We start from the raw sequence: 24,117 nt of genomic DNA on the forward strand, positions 1-24,117 counted from the left end.
TGCTGCCCAGGCTGGTCTTGAATCCTGGGCTCGGGCAACCCTCCAGTCTCGGTTTCCCAAAGTGCTACCTACAGGCGTGAGCCACCGCGTCCGGTCTATAATAGTATTTTAACAAAAGACAGTCTCAGGAATTTTCTCCCATGGACTCTCTTACCAACAATTCATATTCATCCTCCCATCCAAAAAGGCACAGAACCGTCCAGACACGTTTCATAATTTTTATTGTTTGACAAGCATTTACAACGTTCCATTCATAGACCTAAAAACATAAAAATAGACCTTCTTTCAGCTTATAAAAGAAATATATAAGAACTTTTGACATAGACACATCATGACCTTATGTACAAGAGACAATGGCACCCTCTCCAAGCACCAGACTTCCGAGTGTTTTCGGATGGACGCGTTGCACTAGGACCAGTCAATGCGACTGTGAGAAGCCTCTGCTTCAGTCTTCCATCCGGACACAATCGCACCGGAGATGATATGGAAAAAATGCAGTGATACAAAGGGTATAGAAACCATTCTAAAGCTTTTTAAGAAAACCAGAAGATATAGCAAAAATTTAATAGAATAAAACTTTCAAAAGATCAAGCTCAAAGCCCTGGAAACCCGGAAGGGGAAGGGTACGGGGTGGAAAAGCAGGTAAAAGCAAGCAGGGACACAGGAGCATGATGTTCTGAACTCTCTATTGTCTGGAAATATAAAGTCATAACTGGTTTTTTATAAAATATAACTCCTAAAGCTACTATAAAATTCAGGTCTTTAAAGTACCTACTGATGTGTCAAACACCAAATAGATATTTTCCCCAAAAAGAAAGTTTTCATATTATTTAAACCCTTCTTAGGAAGTGGACATCATGAAATGGGAAAAGAAAAAAGCTATAAACCTTTTTAATTAAAAAAAAAAAATTGGAAAGTGCTATCACTTGTTTTTCTTCTTATTTGGATATCTTGTTTAGACTATTAGCTTTTGAGCATGTTTATACCCTGTTCCGTTAGTGTGAAGAAAGTGTTAAACACAAGAGATGTCTTTGAAGAGGTTGTTTTGTTAAGAGGTTTGGTTTACGAACTGTCAGGGAAGGGGAAGGTAATCTATGGATGAAGATGCAGTTTTGATGGAGAAACCAATGATCACCATGGCAACCCCATGAAAAGGAGGCTCCCCTCCCCAGCCATGTGCAACACACACACACACCCTGCCTCCTTGGGTGTCATGTTGAGTCCAACCAAACTCCCATCTCAAATATAGATTCAAACATTAAAAGAAAAAAACATCTGCTTCTTGGGAAAAAAAAAAGTCTCTCCTTATCACGAGCTTATTGGCCTTTCGTATATAAATATAAAACCACCATGCCTCACTCTCTCTGTAAAAGGTTATATCCTCATTTTTTTAGACTCAGGGTTACACTAACACTGTAAAATTCTCACCTATTTGTGCCCCCGTATCTCAGGTAAAATACAAAAAATAGTGTTTCTTTCTCTCAAGTGATAAATTTGGATCTTTTCAAAGAGTTTGGCATCTTTATAATTCTATGCAAAACTAGAGCTTCCGAACACTGACGTAGTTAGACCAGCCATAGACCAAAAACAGGAAGGAAAAGAAAAAAAAAAAACAAGGCGCATCAAAACACGAATCGCCACCCTCTCCTCACACATTCTTAAAATACAGATATTCTCAGACATGAAAGAGGGAAAGGTACAGTAAGAACACTGCAAGCTGTACAGGTGTTATGTTTTGTTTCATTTTTGTGTTTGAAAGTGGTTTCCCCAACGAGGAGGTTGATCTCAGATACAGCGGTCAGTATTATTTTCTGTGAGTGCGCTATCTATCTCTTAAGTTGATCTGTTGTCCACAACTCAAACGCCTGGGGGTGATTTGCTTTCCAGTGCTATAGAATCTTTCTTCTTTTAATTCTTCAGGCCCTGATTAACTGAGAATAAATAAAAGCCCTTAATAATATACAGAAGATAGGACTCAAGTTTATCTGCGATTCTGAGCAATTCTTGGTGACACTGGCTAAAAATGACGAAGTGGGGTGGCTACATGGCTTCGAAACCAAGTCAGCTGCCAAAACCGTGTGTGCAAGAGCGCGACCTACGGGAACATTCTCGTCGACGGCACAGGAGGGTGGGCAGCGTGAGGGCAGGGAGAAGGATCTACGCACATTCTCTGAGGGGCAAGTGGCACAGTCAGATCTCAGTGTTCAGTTTCCTGGAGGGGGCAAAGTCTTCGCGCCTAACCCAAATGACCTCCTCACTTGCGCTCTCCAGGCCACCACTGATGCCCGACAGGGCGGCTTGCTTCTTGAGCTGCGTCATGCGGGACGCATGACTGTCCAGGGTTTTCCGGCCTCTTTCCCGCTGACTGATGGAAGCAGCCTGAAGCCGCTCCTGCAGGTCTCTGTCCACCGAGGCGCCCTTCGCGGACTCACAGAACTCATCATCGTCACTGAGGATGTCTGTCTCCTTGATGTCATCTTGCTCCTCATACTGAGCAAGATCGAACTGCTCCTCTACCCATCGGTCTGTGTCCCCGCCACCAGGGGGCTGCTGGGACTCTTTCTCCGGGCTGCTTGCGGAGACGGCATCGGAATCAATGGTAAACCTGTTTCGAGCCAGCCGCCGCCTCCTCCTCCCAAGAGACTTGCTTGGGGCGGACACTGCACACACACACACAAAAATATAAAAAATAAAACCCCCACATGCTTTACATGAGATGGAAATCCAGAAAGCAAAGGAGAAAATAAAAAACCAAATGTATGCATTTAGTGCCTTGATGTCATTTGGGGTGTAAAGTCTAGACTTCACCAGTCTGTCTTGGAGTGTTTACCTTGTCCAGATGCCTGGACTGAGAAGACGTTCCAGCAACTGACCGAAGGGCATGGGGGTCGCAGGGAGATATGAGAGAGGCTGTAAGTGATGGGGAAAAGGTGACTGAACACCGTCTGAAATAATCCATTACTCTAGCCTGTGCACCTAAGAGATGACACAGACTGCTGCTAGCTCTCAAGTAGACCAACACCTTGGGATTCATTAGTGAGTGAGTATCCTCAACCCTGACCAATGTCCCACGGCACAGAGCCAAGAAGCTCCCCCAGGGCTGTCCCAGGGTCATTTAGCTGGAATAGGTCTTTAGTAAGGGTGGGGATGTATCTAGGGTCTTACTGTCTTTGTAGAAACCACCATGATTCATCTAGGAGGCAGAAGCACTGGCTTAAGTTACGCTGCTTTCAAGAAACTTGACTATAACATTTCCTGAGGACCTGTAGTTCAATTAAGGGTATCACATCCCTCTTAGAGAGCCCATGGGAAAGAGTGGCTCTCAGAGGCATGGAGTCTCCAGTTACTCCCTGTACTTTTTCTGACAAAGTCCCATAGGAACTATGAGGCTGACTAAGCAAATGTGAACCTCAGCTTCTCCTAACTATGCTGTGTCTTCACTCATTCTTCTACAAGGCAATTAACATATCAGTGCCTGAGTGGAATGAGAAATAAATAACAGATGACACCCAAGCACTTGATCAACAAAGTGCTATATAAAGCGACTACCACTTAAGAAAAATCTTTGAATTCATTTTTCACTTACTACCCTCTGGGAAGCCAGAATTATTAAAAAAAACAAGCAAACAAAAGACGCCATCCAATCAAGCAAACAAACAAGCTCATCACACACATACACAGGAGACTGCTCACAAGGAAGGCTGCTGCTTCTCCCTCAACAGTGAAGTGGTTGTTTCTTGAGACACCAAAAGGTGAAATGCAGTATGAGCTTTCTAGTGGAGGGGAAGAGCCGACTGAAACCTAAGTCCTAAAAAAGACTGAATTGCTTCAGTGCTGCTAGAAATAAGATGCCGCTTCTCAACTGCCAAACGTAGCCTTGACTTCAAAGACAGCAGGCACAAGGTCAGAGAGTCCAACCATGGCCTAAATCGGCTTCTGTTCTAGCCACCTTCTAGCCTAGACCCCCTGTGCGCCCACCACCATTCCTGAGTGTTCTGTCATCTTAAAACAAGGAACAAATGGACACCATGTGTGTTGGAGGAGGGGAATTAATACCATTTCCAGGCAATATGGAAAAAAAGACGACCAAAGGAAAAAAACAAAAAGAAGGAAGAGGAAAAAAATCTACTTCTACTCCACTGGGAAGATGCAAAAATTCCTGTTCAATTTGATCAACACAACCAAAGCAGAGCCTGGCTTTCTGCCATCACTACTGTAGAACCATCCCACCTCAAAGCTACTGGAAATATTTGTTAATTATTTGTATGCTGAAGTACTTAGGAGTCGAATATATTAATGTCTACATCTTTGAAATGTGTCAAAATGAGTTGATGGATGACAGATGGATAGATGTGGGATAATGAAAATACAGGAAAAAATGAAAAAAAGTGCAAATGGTAGGTATGAAGTCTAGCAGCTGTTCTATAAGTCTGAAATTTTTCATAAGAAAATAGTAGAACAAAAAAAAATTCCTAATTGGGTTACTGGGCTAATGTATGGTACTTTTAGACTAAGTATGGAGGCAGGATATCTGGCTTTACTATTCTATCCAAACAACAGAGGGAGAAAGAAACTACTTGGGTATTCATGACAATGCAGAATGAAGTATGAGTATCCAACCTTAGAATCCCCAATAACTCAGCTATCATTATTGGGTACCCCCCAGTCTTTTAGGGAGATGATCTTTGAGAATTGCCAGTGTTCTTTGTTAGGACTGACCAGCTAGTGCTGTGCTGAGCCTCTGAGCCTCTCAAGCACCATTTTTAAATCTCTAACATAAAGATTTTGATGATCGGTACCTCAAAAGCAGAGTGATAAGGACTTTCTTCAGCCAAAAATGAGCCATCAGGCAAAAAAAATCTTTCAATCAGCCAAATTCAACAGGTCATGACAGCAAGGCTTTCTCTTAGTATTCATGATAATGGTGTAAGTTGTGGATTGGTTTTGTTTTCTTTCCAAATAAATCTCAGCAGGAAAACTTCTGAGTGTCCTACAGACTAAATGTGCTCAGTTTCAAAGTAAATGCAGCTCTGAGTTTAGGTTCATGGATGAATAACTGAGACTCAGTCAATGATAGGTGGGTTCCCTGAGGTTGAGACATATATTCCTAAGCTGTATTAAGCATTCCCTGGCAAGTAAGAAGGGCAGGTAAGACAACTCCAAGATAAAATTCCCAACAGTAAACTACAAAGAGTCAGTAAACTTTTCTGACAAGGGGACCCCATGAGAAATTATGGACATGGAGCCATGCAAGACTCTTAGGATACCTGGGAGAACCCAGCAGCATGCTGGGTGCTCATTGTACCGGGTTTTCAATAAACACACATCAACTGACTGGAGAATAGATTTACAATAACTAACCTTCTTGCATTAAACTTAAAGTGCTTAAAGAATGCAATATCCCACATCAAGCTAGGTAAGTCACGTCTGTGAAAACCTTCACCCATTCACAGTTCTATCCATGCCTCTTCCACACAATTGACAACAGGTGGGAAGGGAGAGGACAAAGGTCATAAACCTTTTTGGCAAATGCAAAGGAAGCCTCCTGTAATAAAATCCTCCCCTCCAAGATTCTAGGCTGCCTCTTAAGAAAGATATGATAAAAATACTAATACCTTAAAGTCATTAAGTACCTAAGTGTTATGAAAACATCCTTGTTCCTAGATATATAGTACTGCCATTTATAGGTGGTAGCATTGATTTTCTTTCCTCACCACTCTACAGTGCTGGAGTAAGTCCTACAAGAATGTTTACTCTGGGATTACTTAAACTCTAGATTCCTCTTTTCCACTAGCAATTCAAGGCCTCCTCAAATTCACATGGAGACTAAAAATAAAGTTGCAGGCTCAAGGCAAGGGTAAAAATTGGATGTGTCATCTGGTCTACCAAATCTGGAATCCTTACTACCAAGAACAGGCATTGCTGTGCTGCCAGGTAATGGAGCCACCACGTTCCCAGAACAGTGGGCTGCGACCTTGCTGAGACACGACACACGGCTTTTTGCTAGACAAAGCTGGCCGTCATGCAAAGCAGCGACTCTCATTCTGCAAGCAGGCTGAGACAGCCCCTCCAGAAAGAGGATGCGATTGCTTCCTGTCTTGGCAAATGAGAAAGGGACTCACCAGCCAATAGGAGGGCAGCAAAGGGAAAGCTTGAGGGAAGATGAGAGAAGACACAGGGAAGACTCCCAGGAAGCCACCAGGAAGGAGGCAAGGACAAGGAACCTCACACCAGGGAAGAACTAAACTCTTGGCTCAGCCCCCCCCCACCCCAGTCACACATCACTCCCACTCAACAAGGAGGTCACGGAAGCTCACTGGAGTTCTACAGTGGAGTGGGGGTGACAGGGATCTTGAATGTCTGAATCCCCACAGTACCTGCCCTGCTCATGGCTGGCCTGGCCCCCTTCAGTGCACATAATCTTTTTCCTCCAAAAGGGACATATTGCTGGGATGAGGGAAGGCTTTCAGTTTTGAGAAGCTGTCTTCTGTGCTTATCACGCAGGATCGAATGCACAGCCTTTAGGAAATCCTTCCGGCTCTCTGGGGAGCTATGAAAAGAAGATTTACACATGTTACTGAAACAGGACTTAGCACATGGGGATGTCTAAGGTTGTCAGGTTCAGCCAAACATCCCTGGGGGCCAAAGGTTAAAGACTGAGGCCATGACTCCAATTTCCAGACTGAGTTGTGTTTTCATAGCCGGGGATAAAGAGCACATTACTCCATTCCCTTTATGCTTTTTGATTCATCTCCTATAGGCGATGTGGGGCAGAGCAGCCCATTAATTAACAGATCAATAGAGAGTGTGGTCTTATTCCAAGAAGTTGCCAAATTCTGCTGTTCCCACTGGCAGAGCTCTTCTTTTTGTTGTTGTTGTTTTGTTTTGCTTTTTTGAGTCAGGGCGTCACTCTGTCACCCAGGCTGGAGGGCGGTGGCACACTCATGGCTCACTACTGCCTTGACTTCCAGGACTCAGGTGATCCTTCTGCCTCAGCCTCCTGAATAGCTGGGAGTACAGGAGTATGCCACCACACCTGGCTAATTTTTTGTTTTTTGTAAAGACAAGGTCTTGCTATGTTGCCCAGGCTGGTCTCAAACTCCTGGGCAAAATATTTTTGAGGATAAATGAATCACAAGATTCTTGTGGCTCTCAGAGTACCCAAAGGCTGACATCCCAGCATCCTTAGCTTCCTCTAGAGTTGGCCTCCCTCCTATTAAATATCAACTCTTTCCATGATACATTTCAGCACATAAGTATTGAGGTTATATTGTTAAGAACTAAAAAGTTTTCCCAAGGCCTAATTCCCAGGGTAAAGATGTGCTTCTTAGGTAAAGTTTTCATTTCCTTGTTCCATTCTTGATATTTGTACCTGGGGAAGTTTCACTTGACTTTCTTATTAACAACAAATATGTCATCTCTAGAGGCAAGCCCTTGGGCCCCATGGGCTTTAGCAACAAAAATCAAAACGGATTCATGCAAATAGATGGTAAAGATGATGCTCAAATCATATGTGGATTATTTAGAAAACATTTCACTTCTCGTCCTGAGAGCTTCCTGGGATCTGCCCTTTGTTGATCTGTCACAAAGTGGGAAGTGATGCAGCAACACGACACATGGTTTTGAAGTTTAACCTACCTGAGCTGGAAGCCAGTGTTCATTTTCTATAAAGCCTTAGGCAATGTACCTACTGTGGGCCTTGCTTCCCTGTTTGTAAAATGGAATAACAACTGTAAAACCTTGGTCTGACTGAATGAAATAAGGAATGTAAGGGGCTCAAGCTGGGTAAGTCCATGCTTGGTAAATGCACCTTCTTTCTACACTAAAAACAGCATTATAAAATACTGCTATCAGTTGGGCACAGTGGCTTATACCTGTAATCCTAGCTACAAGGGAGGCTGAGGCAGGAGGATTGCTTGAGTCCAGGAGTTTGAGACCAGCTTAGGCAACACAGCAAGATCCTGTCTCTAAAAATATTTTTAAAAATTAGCCAGATGTGGTGGTATGCACCTGTAGTTCCAGCTATTCGGGAGGCTGAGACAGGAGGATCATTCGAGCCCAGGAGCTCGAGGCTGCAGTGAGTTATGGTTGTACCACTACACTCCAGCCTGGGAGACAGAATGAGAATCCAACTCTAACATACCTACATATACTGCTAATAATTGTAATAATATTGATTGTATTCTTTTTGTGTGTGTAGCCCATAGCATACTACTACTTACTTTGCAGGGTACTGGATATTTAGTGTAAATTACTGAGTGTCTATGATTAAAGCTTGATTAAATAGGGGTCATAATTAAAGCCAGATATATTAAATGCCATCTGTTGGGGTCATCCATCTTGGTATTTTCAGAAGAAAAAAAAAAAAAGAATTGGCTGCATATTGGAGAAGACTCCAAATTCTCATGGAGGAGGAAGAGGAGAGCAAGAGGAAGGGAAGAAAGAGGGAGGGGTAGAGGAAGAAAAACAAGAAGAAGTAAGTAGAAGCTCACATTTTAGTTCAGCTTCCACTCAAGATCTGTAGGTGGAGGAGGCCAACCTCCTATGTTGAAGTTTCTTGAAATGATCCTGGTAATACCTTCACACATTTTCACCTCCTCCCAGTTGACTCGTCATCGACTGCATTTCAGAGACGTTAAAGGACAACGTTCCCGGAAACACAGCATTATAAGACAACCATGTCCTTCTAATCCGCAGAATACAAATATGGCCCCACCTTCCCAGGCCAGCTCACCTGCAGCACAGGTGGAAGACCCTTTCGGGCCTCCCTTCAGACTCTGATTTCACATGGACAATTTCACACACAGCATTTGCCTCTGCGTCTAGACAAAGTAAAACAAGAATGCATTAGGGTGTGTTTCAAATGGATTTATTTACATTTTCGCAAGAGTTATTTTCCAGCTTTAGTACAAGAATAAGTAGCACAAAGCTGCACAAGATCTAAGATACCGCACTATTATCCCACAATCTAAAAAGATGAAGCGACTTAAAGGTTAATGGATGCTAAGAAAAGACCATCTGGAAAACTTCCAGTTGCTAAAATCTCCTTCTGGATGGTCTAAAAGGTCAATCAGTCAATCATATTGACTGAGGACCTCACCCTACCAGCTGTGCAGCCTGTTTGGCTGAACTCTGGATTTCAATTAAATGATTAGCTGTTTTGGCAACAGCTGGACTAAACAGAGCCCAGAACTCCAGTGCAGATTTCATCGGGCCAGTGATATCATGAAGGAAGTTCCTGCTGTCTGTCAGGGGAGCCTTCCTCCTGGGCAACTAGGCCCAATGCCCCAGAGACTGAATGGGGCTCCTCTCCCCCCACCCTTTCCACAAGGCCCACCGAGTGAAGTGAAACTGGTATGCCGAGAAGTTGAGGAAGAGCTATATTTTAAAGTAATTGCTAAGCTTTGCAATGCCTGCAACATCATAGTATTTTAAGTCATGAATAAAGCGTTTGTGAAAGGAACAATTCACTGCAGACATTAAAGCCACACACTGTGAGGTCTCATTCTTTTCCAACAGTTCAGAACCCCAGTCACAAACCCTCATTGTGGCTACATGATTTAACCCTAACCAGAATCCATTTGCAGCAAGTTTTACAACATTTCCCAAACTAAGATAAAAATCTAGAAATTTCACGTTCTGACTCTCAAATCCACTGGAATGTATTTCATAATGAGGGACATTTTGACTAATCTTTATAGCTCAATTAAAATGTTTTTATCTCGATGGTTTTAAACTTGAATGAAAAATAGAGGGCGAGAATGGAATATCATAGCACAAAGATGGCTTTGTTTTCAAAATTTCAAGTCTTTATGTGTTTAGTCCTCAATGAAGGCAAAATTCCCAGTTAAGAAGCCTACAGTTTGCTATAGAAATAAGCTATTTATAAACCTGATGCAAGCAAACAAAGAAACCACATAATTTGTAACCTAAGATTCTAAAATAAGACAACATTAGGGCTGGGTATGGTAGCTAATCCCAGCACTCTGGGAGGCCGAGGAGGGAGGATTGCTTGAGCCCAGGAGTTCTAGACCAGCCTAGGCAATACAGCAAAACTTCAAAATGCTATTGCAGCTGCGGTAGACTCACAACTTATAGGTTCCTGTAAATTCATGTGTAAATCAATTTTGCAAACCAAATCATAAGCAAAAAGGCATCAAGGTAAATCACTGTGCTGGAAGCTTAGAGAGAAACTTTCTTTAGGTAAAAAAATTATCGCAAAGACACCTGTCCTACATGGTTTTTATGTTTGAATCTTCCTACTGTGAAGCATGACAACTGCAAAGAAAGGTACATGTAGCTTAATTTGGGAGAATAATTGTAAGTTTACCAAATATTGCAGGAGGTTTCTCCTCATGGCATTAGACTAGGGTGAGTTGGTTTTATGAGGGTCAGAACTAGTTTTGTTGCTTATGGTGGTGACAAGTGGAAACAAGGGAAGGCTGTGCAACACGAGTCAGCCAGGAAGAACTTGACATTCCCATGAGATGCAAGAAGCATAAAACGGAAATACACATCCATCGCCCACCTGCAGGTGTCCACTGCCAGGGCCTTTCTCGCCACCTCAAAGCTGCACCCCTACACGAGCAGGACAGGGAGGAGGTACGGAAAAGAGCTCCCACTTGACTCCCAAGAGATGCTCCTTCCAGGGCGTGCCTGGTGAAGCCACTGCCAATCCTTCCTCTCTAGAACTTGGCCTCAAAATGACACCCAGGATGGGGGACTTCTGAGTCACAGCAATATATTGCTTTACTGAGTCAGTACCGTGCTCCTCGTGTGCTTACAGCATTGTCTAATAATATCATCAAGTATACTCATTCCTACCCAACAACTCACTTCACTACTGTGTGGATCACAGAAAAAAGCTGACATTTCAAAAGACTTCACACTCATACCAAAGATTAAGATTTGTAACACTTCAGGGGAAAAAAAATGGGCAGTCAGTTGTTTTTTGTGTGTGTGCGCTTGTGGGGGTCTTTACAGGGGTCTGCTGACCAAAAGGCAAAAAAGTAATTTACATGACCTTTGCTCACAGTCTCAAGGATTCCAGAAGTACAAGGCACATTGCTACTCAGATGTTAGTCATTATAGTACCATTTATATACAGGGGAGTGCCAACAAAATGTATAAACATTTTAAGAGACACATCTATGTACTACTTTTCGAAGTTGGATTAAATTATGGTAGCAATGTGTAATATGACATTCACTCAACTGTGCTTCCACCATTTTCTTTGATTATCCTTCCTGTTGATTATCATCATCTTTTGAGCGAATGTCATACTTAAAATGTGTAGACATTTTTTTGGCACCCCCATAATACAACAGAATGACTAGAATTCCTTGGAACGATTCTGAAGACATTACATAATCATTCAATCAGTTCTTTTATTCACTTGGTTCATTCATTCATTTGATATTTAATAAACAGCTGGGTAAACAAGAGGCAATGGAGAGACTGAGGAAAGAAGAGTTCAGCATAGAAGAAAAAAGATGGTAGGGCAGTTCATCTAAGAGTATAGATTCAAACAAATAATTCATACACATATCAGAAGCAGCTCCACAAAAAATAAATAAAAAAGGCTGGGCGTGGTTGCTCACACTTGTAATCCCAGCACTTTGGGAGGCTGAGGTGAAAGGATTGTTTGAGCCTAGGAGTCTGAGACCAGCCTAAGCAACATGGAGAGACCTCGTCTCTACAAAAATTAAAACTTAAAAAAAGAAAGAAACATGTGCCCAACCCAGGTTAGAGTTTACCTGCACTCGCCAGAGCTCGAACCTGTAGTGCTTCTGTGGGGATCATATGTCGGAATCGGAAGGGGTCCCAGTCCTCGTAAATGGAAAGCCTGTGTGATCCCACCTGCAGAAGAGAAGGAACCAGCTGTATAAGAACAATCCAACTGACCCTGGACCAGTGACAGACTCTCATGCAGTAACTTCAGTATGTGCTCAAAGGAACTCCACCCTCATGAACTCTTGTTCATTCAGTGGAAAGTGACAGGTTTGCGTGGTAAATATGCGGAGGGTGTATAAATAAGTTTGCTAACCAAATGCAGGGATGAGAGAGACCCAGGAAAAGGGAGAAAAAGGATCCTAAAACAAGAATAGGAGAAACAGAGAAAGGGAAATATAGTGTGAGGAAGGTTCTAGGTTACGGTGGGCCCTATAGCTATTCACTTTCATGCTCTCAATGCGAGCCCCTACTTGAAAGATGGCAGGATGGGTGACCTCAAAAGTCTTTAGTAACACTTGAAAAAGAAATCCTAGAAAGGCCCATGTCAACAAGGGTAAATCATGTAGACATAACTAGGAAGTAGACAGAGAGATACTTTCACACTAGGAGGAGACATCCGAAATCTTACAAGTTTTTTCTTCTGTTTGGTACCATCTTTATACACAAGGACCACAGCAGTTTTGAAGACTGGAAAAAAGAAAATACAGGCAGTTATGGCACAAAATGTGTGAGGTTTTCCCCTTAACACTGCTAACTAGTGGAAATAAACACTACAGTTATAAAGAGGATGACGGGTTTCTGGTTAACTGACCTTCACCCACATTCCATTCATTATCACATCTGTGAAAATCAAAAGCCAACTCAGGCAAAATTTTCCAGGTTTAAAATAAACACAGAAGTCTATATAAATGGAAATAACCTTCCTGCCAAGACACTTTTGGGAAAAATATAATATTTTAGGCCAGGCACAGTGGCTCACACTTGTGATCCCAGCACTTTGGGAGGCCAAGATGGGAGGACTATTTGAGGCCAGAAGTTTGAGACCAATCTGGGCAATATAGCAAGACCTTGTCTCTAGAAAAAATTAAAAAATAGCTAGGTGTGGTGGTGCACACCTATAGTCTCAGCTACTAGGAATGCTGAGGTGGAAGGACTGCCTGAGCCTGGGAGGTCGAGGCTGCCATGAGTGGTGATAGTTGTGATCATGCCACTGCGGTCCAGTCTGGGTGACAGAATGAGACCCTGACTCAAAAAAAAAAAAAAAAAACCCTTGATATCATTTCAAGGTTAAAACTTCAGCTGATACATATTCAACAAAAATGTACTAATTCAGTAGTTGGAGGAGTAATACAAATGTTTTTCAGGATAATCATGCAATCACTGAAGGTGATTTACATGTATGCAAATGAAGCTATTACACAAAATATGCACACACACACACACACCGTGTTCACAATTCAGATAATACACTGTCTTTTGATCTAAAAGAAGCAAAAATGAGTTTATGAAGTAGAGTGCAATCCCACTTCTTCCAAACAGACTGAACACAGTAAGCTCTTTACCAATAGTAAATTTGTAGTTTTAATCTTATATTCTTTCAGGGGGTGGAGACACAACAGAGTTATGCATAAGCTTCTAGAGTTTTCCTTATGCAATGCCAAGCATGTTGAACATTCAGTGATTCTGACTTTTCCTAGAGGGGGAAACAGAATTGACACCCAGAAGGCATGGAAGGGTGACTCCTGCATATCCTTGATTCTCTGTGTCAAGGTCTCTGCTATGGTCTAAATGTTTTGTTTCCCCAACATTGATTATGTTGAAACTAATCACTAAGGTCATGATTTTAGGAGGTGGGGCCTTTCAGAGGTGATCAAGCTAGAAGGACTCTGCCTTTACAAATGGGATTAGTATCCTTAATAAAAGAAACCTGAGAGAGATGCCTTGACCTTTTCACCACAGGAAGACACAGCTAGAATGTACCACCTGTGAGAAATAAATCTCTGTTGTTTGTAAGCCACACAGTTTATGGTATCTTGTTATAGTAGCCCGGATGGACTAAGATGGGCTCCATTATTCCTTTATACTCCAACCCCCAGGAATAGACTAGTCAAATAGTAGATGAAGAAGGCACACAGCCTGGTGTACCAGACACAGAATTACAAAGCTAATAAATGTCAAAGAGTTCTCAGGGATGGGCCAGGCTCCCAGGTCCTCTGGAGACCAACCCAAAGTATCTGGTTGACTTTCTATCCTTCTGAGGACAGGTCGTCTTCCCTTTGTTTGGGGTCCTCCTAATCTCCACTGCAGGAAAGCAGCCTAGGGATGCAAAGAAACCAATTCCAGCCACTGCATCTAGACTGTCCTTAGTCCGTCACACATCACAGCATATGACCCCTCAAGATTTCCAGACTGGAATGTTCCCTTCCAGAGGTTCACACTGACTTGAGAAGGCCAAGCCAGCTCTGTGTTGCAGCTGAACACCAGCAACCTAAGGAAGCCCTTGATTCCCACCATGAAACAGTCAGTAATCTCAGAGGCCAGGACAGCTAAGCCCCCTTAAACATGATAGAGCTCTACCCCAGAGAAGGGAACCCAGTGACCTGAATTTCAGAAGACCTTCCATGTCACTGGGACCCCAGCTTAATGGTGTGATTGCCATGGCTCCAAGAAGACTAACGTGCCTGCCTCAGTTTCTCTCAATACTAACCAACTTGTATCACAGCAGGAGGGTCAGAGAGGGAGCCTCAGTCTGGCACTGGAACTTGAGCCTCTTCTTTAAACTTTCTTGAATGTTTGGGGCTATTCTTACACAAACTAACTCCATAGTATGGCCTAATGCCTTCAGACATGGACTTGATCTCCAAAACTCATAGCTACCCTTGCCAGTGTAAAGTGCACCTCCCTTCATGCCCCAAAAGGTGAACACCGAATACCCTTCAAGGTAGAAACTAAGACAAGTTATTTTTTTTTGTTTTAGGTGATGATCATCAACATTCAGTACACACGAGTCATTCTGTGAGTAAAACATCAAGGTGCTTTGTTGGCAGTAAGTCAACTTCAGTTTCAGAAGAAATCTGCACTATTTCCTGAGGTTGGAGGTTTATGCCAAAAAAAAAGACAACCACGTTTTAACCTCAAGTCTGCCTGATTGAGGGCAATTAACCTCCTTCCTTCACAGCAAGTCGTCCTTATTTCAACACACTTCTAGGCCTTTCTGTTAGCTCTGCTTTGCTACCTAAAATCACACCCAAACCAAACCTGTCACTTTAGTGACTAAGAAACCACCAATAAGCTCATTATGATGACCACAGTCAGTCTTTGTTCGTAATCTCAATGTCTGGTTTTTTTTTTTGAGTCTCACCCTCTCACCCAGGCTGGAGTGTGGTGACATGACCACAACTACCGCAGGCTCAACCTGCTGGGCTCAGGCAATCTTCCCACCTCAGCCTTCCAAACAGCTGGAACTACAGGCATGCACCACCATGCCTGGCTAGTTTCTTAAAAAATTTATTGTAGACATGAGATCTCATCCTGTTGTCCAGGTTGGTCTCAAGCTCCTAGGCTCAGGCAATTCTTTTGCCTCAGCCTCCCAAAGTGCTGGGATTACAGAAGTGTGCCACTGCATCCAGTCCATCCTGATTTTAATCCTTCTTCTTCACTATTACTCTGGAGAGGATTCTGGAGAATGGTAAGCTTGCCGCACATGGCAAGCTTTCAGTAGTTTTTCTCTTGTGAATAGAAGAACAGAGAGTCTACTCTCATAGCCCGTGGAGCAACTGGCACCTAAAACCACAAACTTCAAAACCAGCATTTTCCTGAACCACTTATACCATGGAATGGTGCACTAAGGCCCTCAGACCAAACCCAGGCCAGCCACTGAGCAGTACAGCTGCTAATACAGCCATCTCAGCCGTGTACATATGGCTCATGGCTGCTTTTGGCTACAGTGGCAAAGCATGTGGCTAAAGCATGTGGCCCCAAAGCCTAAAATTACTCTGTGGCCCTTAACAAAAAAAAATTTGCTGACCCCTACTTTTCCCCACTTAGATTATTTTCTTGTTCTCAATCTGTTTATGTCTAACTACAGTGAATCTGTGAAATTCAGGGGACAAACCATAAAAAGTCCCCATGTTGATCTGAAATTGCTAATGTGTAACCCCACATGAGAAACAGGTAGATGGTTTGGGCCATTAACTTGAGCATCCTTTGCCCCATAAACTGTTCACCAAGAAAGATCAGAGAGACCCCAGACCTCTCCAATGAGAGGAAAAAGTCACAAGATAAGAAGCACAGGTGGTGATGTTGAAAGGAAAGCAAACATTTATGGCCCCCACACACATCAAAAACTACCAACTTGTTCAAATACCCCAATATTCCTTCATATAACCTATTTCATCACAATTTTTCTGCCTACTTACATGTTCCTTTGCACAGAGACAGGGTCTCACTAAGTAGCCTAAGCTGGTTTCAAGCAACCCTCCAGCCTTAGTATCCCCAAGTGCTGGGATTATAGGTGTGAGCCACTGTGCCCAGCCTCTTTTTTATTTTTAATGAAATGGCATAAACAGTGGCTTTCTGGAAGTTTCAGGAATATTATCAAGTTCGCAATAAAAGTTAAGTGATCTAAGTAGGAAGCCCCATAAATCTTTGTATTAAATGATTTCATATCACTAGTATGTTCCATTTGGGAATACCCATTCACATCATATAGGGGGAAAAAAAAGAGTTGTTAAAGAAGCAGTAAGCAACCCCTTTTCCCCTCAAGCTCACAAAAGTAATGTATGGTAAGAAAACGGTAAATGCTAGATTTCTGTTATATTATGTTTCCACCCGGGAGTCTTCTAGGGGGAAGCTAGGAAAAAACAGAACATAAAATAAAAACACGGAGTGTTGATGGTTTTATACTCAGAAACTACAAGGCAATATGCCATATAAACATTTTTACCGCTACAACAAGCCATATTTCTGGAATTATGCATAATTCCCACTATGCTAACCCATTGTTTTTTTCTCTCTCAAAAAGCACATTACAATACAACCACATAAGGTTTCTAGTTGCAGCACTGGCATCCATCTGAACTCTTTTATAAAAAAATAAATCATTCACAACTATCTCTGCTCCCGCTTGTGTTTGACTGAGATGTACCTTCTAATTGACCAAGGCACCCCAGGGTTGTCACAGCAGTTCTGCTGAGAACCAGCATCCTAAATCCTGGTCTTCCACAGGCTACAAAGAGTCAGAAGGAGACTAAAAGATCTAGGAGTTGGGGTCTTAGAAACTCAGATCATTTTGTCTAAATTTTCTACTTTATTTTTGCTCGGTTTTATTATTAACCCATTATTTTGAAGAGATATTCAAAGAAATAGCAAATAAATATATATATATCTTCCTGCCTGTGTTCAGTTTATCTGGGATAGATCTGGGCACAGCCATCTCTGCCCAATCACGCAGCTAAGTGCTGAGTGGCCACACAGTACAACTTTTTTTTTTTGAGTTAGATTTTACTCTGTCACCTGGGTGATCTTTCACCTCAACCTCCCAAGTAGCTAGGACTACAGGAGCACGCCATCATGACTGACTAATTTGATTTTCGTAGACATGAAGTATTGCTGTTGCCCAGGCTGGTCTCAAACTCCTGGGCTCAACCGATCTTCCTGCCTTGGCCTCCCACAGTGCTGGGATTTACAGGTGTGAGACCACGCCCAGTCATCACATAGTACAACTTAACTGGAAGGTCTAATTGAGTGTTTGTGATGCGTTGGTGGCTATACAGGAAGATCAATTCACATAACTATAATCAATTTTATTTTAATAAATTGTTTCTTAGAAATGTTCTGGGTCTCTCAGCCCCCAATAAACCCCAGAACAGCCGGGGGGGGGGGGGGGGGGAGAAATGTTCTTGTTTTTAAAAATAAGCCAGCCATTTCCCCCTCTGTAAAACCCTCTTGTGATACATACCAAAGGCTGCTAATTCGGGCTCCTTCTTCCACTTGCCCAGTGAGGCTGGCGGGTTCAGCCAGATCACGGTGGTGTGCAAAAGCAGGTCTCCCATGCTCAGATCTGCAACCTGAAAACCAGAGACATGGCAGAGCTTACTGGGCGGTGCTATTAATACTCAGATTTTCATGACGTTTGAAGATTCGGCAGATTGATGTCAAGTTGACTTCGTGAAAATACTGTTCCTAAAAACACTGGCTTAAGCATGTGAAGTAATACATAAGTTAAAAAAACCTTGATTTAGTCATTCCATGATGTAATATATACCAACTGTCATGTTGCACACCATAAATATAGACAACTTTTACTTGTCAATTTAATTAATTAACTAATTACAAACAAACATCTCAGCCTGGGCAACATAAGGAGACTTTGTCTCTATAAAAAAATCAAAATTTTAGCTGGGTTTGGTGGCACAGGCCTATAGTCCCAAGCTACTTGGGAGGATAAGGCAAAAAGATCATCTGAACCCAGGATGCTGAAGCTGTGGTGAGCCACATGTGTGTCACTACACTCCAGCCTGGTCAAAAGTGTGAGATCCTGACTTTAAAAAAGAGAAAAGAAAGGATAAAACACCCAAAAATGGCAGCTCACATTTAAAAATATATACTCTCAATCTGTCAGTATCTCAATAAGCACCACCTCCACTTGAAACAATAGGCTAGAGATATAACATTTAGTTAACTTTTCTAATGCCAAAAATAGTACCATGTTCCAGCCCACGTTTGAACTAGAAACAATGCAATGAAATTTTAATTAAAAACATGACATTTCCTATTTGTTAAATAAATCCTCTATATTCCCAAAGAAACATACAGGATGCAGGAAGGAAAAATACTCATCTTTTTATTTTTTCTCTATTCTATGTTTGTCTACCAGAATCTCAAGAATAAGAAAGCAAAAAGTACAGATCAGGGTTTGGAAATTCACATGCAGTTAATCTGTCAAAACTCATCTACAAAATCAGATATGCTTTGTGTTCAAATAGAGGTGGTTTCTCAAGGAGATACTAATAGCCTCCAGTGACAAAGTCCCATCCCAGGTAACTGCAGACACTTCCACTGGTGAGCTGGGTCTTCCGTAGGACACAGTGGAATCAAATTAATTCTTCTTCTTTCATTTTAAAGGAGGTTATTTCACTTCAGAGGAGGAAGAGAAAAGCCAAATGAGAAGTTTGACAATTCTTCGAGTAGGCTCATGAAGCATGAGCGATTCTGAGAGATTCTAGCTATATGTCCCCAGTGGTCAATGCTAAGTTGCCTTAGACAGTCAAGTTTTTCTGACTGTAGAGCTATCCAGATCTGATGACCCAGAGAGTCCGATGGTAGTCCAGTGTCTATACTTTCTAACAGTCATGTCTACCTTTTCACTGGAGTCATTGGCCTCCTTCCAAACTTATCGAAATTCCAACTTCTCACCCAATGTGAGGACCCTATCAGCAGCCTAATCTTAGGTGGGATGATCACCTTTCACATCAGAAGACAAGACTTTCCAACAATCAGAGCCCATGTTCCATGCCATTTGTAGAAGCCACAATTTGTGAGGAAGTTCTTCCTCAGTTCTGCCTCCTTGATGAGTCTACTTATTGGTCTCTCACTTCTATGCTCTCGGTTTGTAAAAATCAAGCTCAATTCCCTCTTCCTCAAGGTAGCACCTTCAAGGAAGACTTGAAGTAGAGCTTCCCCAGCATAAATGGCTCTCATTTATGTTGCTGCTTATGACCTAACTCAGTTTCTAAACAAAGCAGCAACCCGGCAACCCTCCGCTAAACACAGTGTGGTCTGGGATTGCCCTTCTCAAGCTGCCCACACAGGCTACGGAGCTGGGATGTGGCTCCATCGATACAGAATACAGAGGCATTACTGCTCCCTTGATGGGGATGATGACAAAAATTCTTGCAACTATTATTGAGCAATATTACTATCAGTAAAACCAAGAGTTACAATAATTTTTTAAGTATTATTTTGTTTATAGATATTAAGTAAATAGTCAACCAAACCCCCAAGTTATTCAGCTAAAGGAAGTATATATATATTCTCCACTACCCATTCCCCAAACATCCATATAGAAGAGGAGTAGTTATCAAATTCCTTGGTAGTCTACTAGGCCACAGCCTGAGGGGGTATGCCTCTGAAAGAGATTCAAGGTCACTGTCTGTGGTGGACTGTCTAGCCTCTACTTCTTCCAACGGAATTGTATGTCTGCACCTTCTGTCATGTGATTTTTCCAGACCTTTCACTAGACTAGGCAGAGTATACTTCCCTGCCCAGGGGGCTTTCGGTATGGGCCACCGGATGGAAGCAGTGAACTTGGCATAACAGGTTTCCACCAGCCCTCTTAAGCGCCTATCTTCCAGCCATGGAAAGGACTTGCCCAAGACAGTCACTGCTGCTTCAAGCAGGATTCTAGAAGAGTCAGCAGCATACCCGAGCCCCCAGGTCTGGAGCTCATGTTGGGAAGCCAAGACTCAGCTGATTTCCACACCCATGTGGTAAATGATAGGTGTACCTTCACAATCACCTGTCTACATTTACGCAGTTCATTCAATTTATGGCTAAAAGCAGTGGTGTAGGATGGTCATTGATTTTGGCATAACCACGCTATTTTCCGGGTCTTGCTCTCCCTAGGATTTCATTCTTGTGGAACTGAGGCTGCTGCATCCTTTCCAGTTTGAAGAATGGAAGAAAAAGAGACCCAATGGGGCTTGAGTGGTTTTCTCTGAGTAATCAGTTCCTGGGGGGGGGGGCGGGGGGCGGCCTTTTCCTGCCTGGTGCCTTTTTCCTGCCTGCTCTTCTTATCCTGCTAAAACATACTCTTTTGTCGTCTCTTTGGTATCTTTTCCAAGCCTTAATTTCTCCAGCTTTGGACCTCCTGACAAGTAGGAATTTCCTCCTCTTCAATCCTGATACTCAGCCAGTGTCTCTCTTTTTGTCTTTTGCACATTTCTTTTTATAATCTCAGATCACAAAAAATACTCTGTATAGCACTGTATCTCTTTGTTCCTTGCTGGAAAGACTTCTTACTTGACTGTCAGACTCTCATTTTAAAGGACTTCCAGTTTTGGCTAAGCCATATTTCCTTTTATAGTCTCTAACTTTTTTGCATATTCATTTCCCTCCCCAAATTCCTTGTAATCCACCAACCATATCACCTAGTCTTTAGCATCTAGGACACTTGCTCCTAATGTTATTAAAACACAGAAATTAACTTGACATAAAAAATGAAGCCGGGCTCGGTGGCTCAGCCTATAATCCTGTGCCTTTGGGAGGCTGAGGTGAGTGGATTGCCTGAGCCCATGGGTTCGAGACCCACCTGGGCAGCAAGACCTCATCTCTACAATAAATCAAAAAATCAGCTGGGCGTGGTAGCGCATGCCTGTAATCCAGGCTACCTGGAAGGCTGAGGCAGAAGGATCCCAGAGCCCAGCAGGTCGAGGCTGCAGTGGCCGGGAGTGGCCACTGCACTCCAGTCTGGGTGACAGAGTGAGATTCCAACTCAAAAAAAAGAAAAAAGAAACAAAATATAATAAAAACGTTCATTTCCATGACCCAGTAAAACTCACTTCTGTCAAAATGAATAAACTAAAATACGTGGGGAATGGGAGGAGGGCTTATGATAAAAATTGCTTGCAGCATTATTCACAGGAGTCAATAAAAAATGTAAATTCTGTGATCAGTAGAAAAATTGAAGGTATAAAATTACTTCCAAACTATAACTATTTACTATTTAAACATATACATATCATTTTTTAAACAATCGAAATCAACACCAAAACACTAAGAGTAGCAAGTTCTTTATTTTGAGATCGGAGAGTTTTCTTCTTGTCTTTTCTATATTTTGCCTTTTTCTTTAATAAGCATACTTTCTTTCTTATCCCAAAAGTTTTATAACATGCTGGGCACAATGGCTCACCCCTGTAATCCCAGCACCTTGGATGTGAGGAGAGAGGACTGCCTGAGTCCAGGAGTTCAAGATCAGCCTGGGCAACTTGGCAAGACCTTGTCTCTACAATAAATCACAAAATTAGTGGGGTTTGGTGGCGTGTGCCTGTAGTTCCACTACTTGAAAGGTTGAGGAAGAATCGCCTGTGCCCAATAGGTTGAGGCTGCAACAGTCCTGAGCGTGGCACTGCACCCCAGCCTGGGCGACACAGTGAGACTCTAACCAAAACAGAACAAAAAAAGTTTTATAAGAAAGTAAGAACTAAACTAGGGTAGTGGCACCCATCTTTTCTACATTCTGATAGATTAAATGATTGCCATGGAGGTTGAGAACATGCACATGCTCTGCCTGCAATGTTACGTAGAAAAAAAAATTGTTTTCCAGTTGAAACTATACATCCTCTATAGCAGATCTTCCCCAGCTATCAGATTTGAACCTCATGTGTTGTCTCTGAGTACCTTTGTTACTTACTCTCTGTAAAATGTAGATAACAGCTATGCAAATTCTGTCTAATCTGGTATGGGCCTGGTTGATTTCCTCCAGATGGAGAGAAACCAGTCTGCCTTCATTTACAATTCATCTTAACACTCCATATAAAAACCTGTGGTATTCTGACTTTTCCAATGGACCTTTAAAACACTTCCCTCCGTACCCCATGTCTTGTAACACAAATTCCTCAATATATGTTTCATTTTACCGGCTCTCTGAGGTGTCATGATTTTTTTTTTTTTTTTTTGAGTTGGAGTCCCACTCTGTCACCCAGTCTGGAGGGCAGTGGCACACTCGTGGCCACCCCAGCTTCAACCTGCTGGGCTCCAGCGATCCTTTCGCCTCAGCCTTCCAAGTAGCTAGAACTATAGGTGCGCGCTAACACACCTGGCTAATTTTTTAAAAATTTTACTTTATTGCAGAGATGAGGTCTCACCAAGTTGCCCGGGCTGGCCTCAAACCTGCGGGCTCAGGCAATCTACTCGCTTTGGCCTCCCAAAGTGCTAGGATGACAGGCTGAGCCACCAAGCCTGGCCAAAAATTATCTTTTTAATAGTCTGAAAACTTGTTTTGTTTCAAAGAGAAAATAAAAACAAACCTGGATACGCCCTTCACATCTGTAAAGATAAGGTGCTTTCTCTAGTCTAAACAAAACAACCAAATCTTGTCCCTCCCTCCTCCTTCCCCCTTTTGCTTTTGTTTGTTTCTTTTTGAGTTGGAGTCTCACTCTGTCACCCAGACTGGAGTCCAGCGATCCTTCCACCTCAGCCTTCCGAGTAGCTGGAATTACAGGCGTGCACTACCACGCCCAGTTAATTTTTTGATTTTATTGTAGAGATGAGGTCTCGCCTGCCCAGGAGGGTCTCGAACCCGCGGGCTCAGGCAATCCACTCACCTCAGCCTCCCAAAGGCGCGGGATTACAGGCTGAGCCACCTGGCCCCTTTTGCTTTTAAACCTGCTGCTAGTCACAGCAGAAGTGTTTTTTTTCATGATACCTTCCCAGTTCTTTTTTTTTTTTTTTTAAGGTGGAAAGCAAAACTAAGTACAGTAATCTAGCTGAATCTGGGTGGTGCAAAGGCACTAATGAACATTACTATATATCATACATCCCTATGATTCCCCTAAGTGCTACCTGCATTTTTACCCACATTCTTCTCAGTGACTTGGGTACAACTTTTCAGTTCAACTTAGTTCAACAAAAAGGTTTTTATATACAAAAAAAATTAAAAAGTTTTTTTTTTTAGATGTGTCTGTTCCTCTCACTGCTTCTTCTAAGTAAGTTTTCAGGTAGACTTAAAAAAAAGATCGAGAGTCATTTGAAACTTGCACTCGTTCAATAAATATTTACTGAGCACCGACTATGTTCCAGAGTGTTATCCTAATCTTTGGGGCTATAGCCTTAGCCTTTATTTTTATTTATTTTTTTGAGACAGGATTTCCCCTTTCACCCAGGTTGAAGTGCAGTGGCACAATCATGGTTAATCACCACCTGAAGACTCCTGAGCTCAAGCAATCCTTTTGCCTCAGTCTCCTAAGTAGCTGGGACTACAGGCGTGTACTACCATGCTGAACTAATTTTTCTACTTTTTGTTGAGACGAGGTCTCGCTTTGTTGCCCAGGCTGATCTTGAACTCCTGGGGTCAAGCAATCCTCCCACCTTAACTTCCAAAAGTGCTGGGATTACAGGCATGAGCCACGGTGCCTGGCTCAGCCTTAGCCTCTAATGACACTTCTGGAAACATCAAAGATTGTGGTAACACAAGTTCACTTTCACACTTCACACAGAATAAAACCAGAGATACCAAGGATGAAAAGGTCAGTATCAAGAACATGTTTCCTATATGAAGAAACAATCCAACTGAGGAGGAAAATCCACACTGTAGCCTTGGAAAAAGGACAGCCATTCCACCAACAAAAACAATCATCATCCTAGTTATTTTATTTACAAATACCA

At 42.4% G+C, this 24,117-nt stretch overlaps 1 protein-coding gene across 1 annotated transcript in view; it reads right to left on the minus strand.

Moving 5' to 3' along the window:
• Positions 1-204: 204 nt before the first annotated feature.
• The window catches only part of TIAM1 (T-cell lymphoma invasion and metastasis 1), a 227,495-nt gene continuing 203,582 nt past the window's right edge, over positions 205-24,117 (minus strand). The window contains exons 23-28 of the mRNA XM_008065337.2: positions 17,693-17,801; positions 12,362-12,420; positions 11,757-11,859; positions 8,735-8,822; positions 6,378-6,550; positions 205-2,660 (exon numbers count right to left, since the gene is read on the minus strand). Of these exons, the coding sequence (XP_008063528.1) occupies positions 2,191-2,660; positions 6,378-6,550; positions 8,735-8,822; positions 11,757-11,859; positions 12,362-12,420; positions 17,693-17,801 (1,002 nt within the window). The 3' untranslated portion in view covers positions 205-2,190. The remainder of the gene's footprint in view (positions 2,661-6,377; positions 6,551-8,734; positions 8,823-11,756; positions 11,860-12,361; positions 12,421-17,692; positions 17,802-24,117) is intronic.

This window comes from Carlito syrichta, unplaced genomic scaffold (assembly GCF_000164805.1).
Source record: "Carlito syrichta isolate Samal-C Ts95f unplaced genomic scaffold, Tarsius_syrichta-2.0.1 Scaffold308238, whole genome shotgun sequence".
Lineage (NCBI taxonomy): Eukaryota > Metazoa > Chordata > Mammalia > Primates > Tarsiidae > Carlito > Carlito syrichta.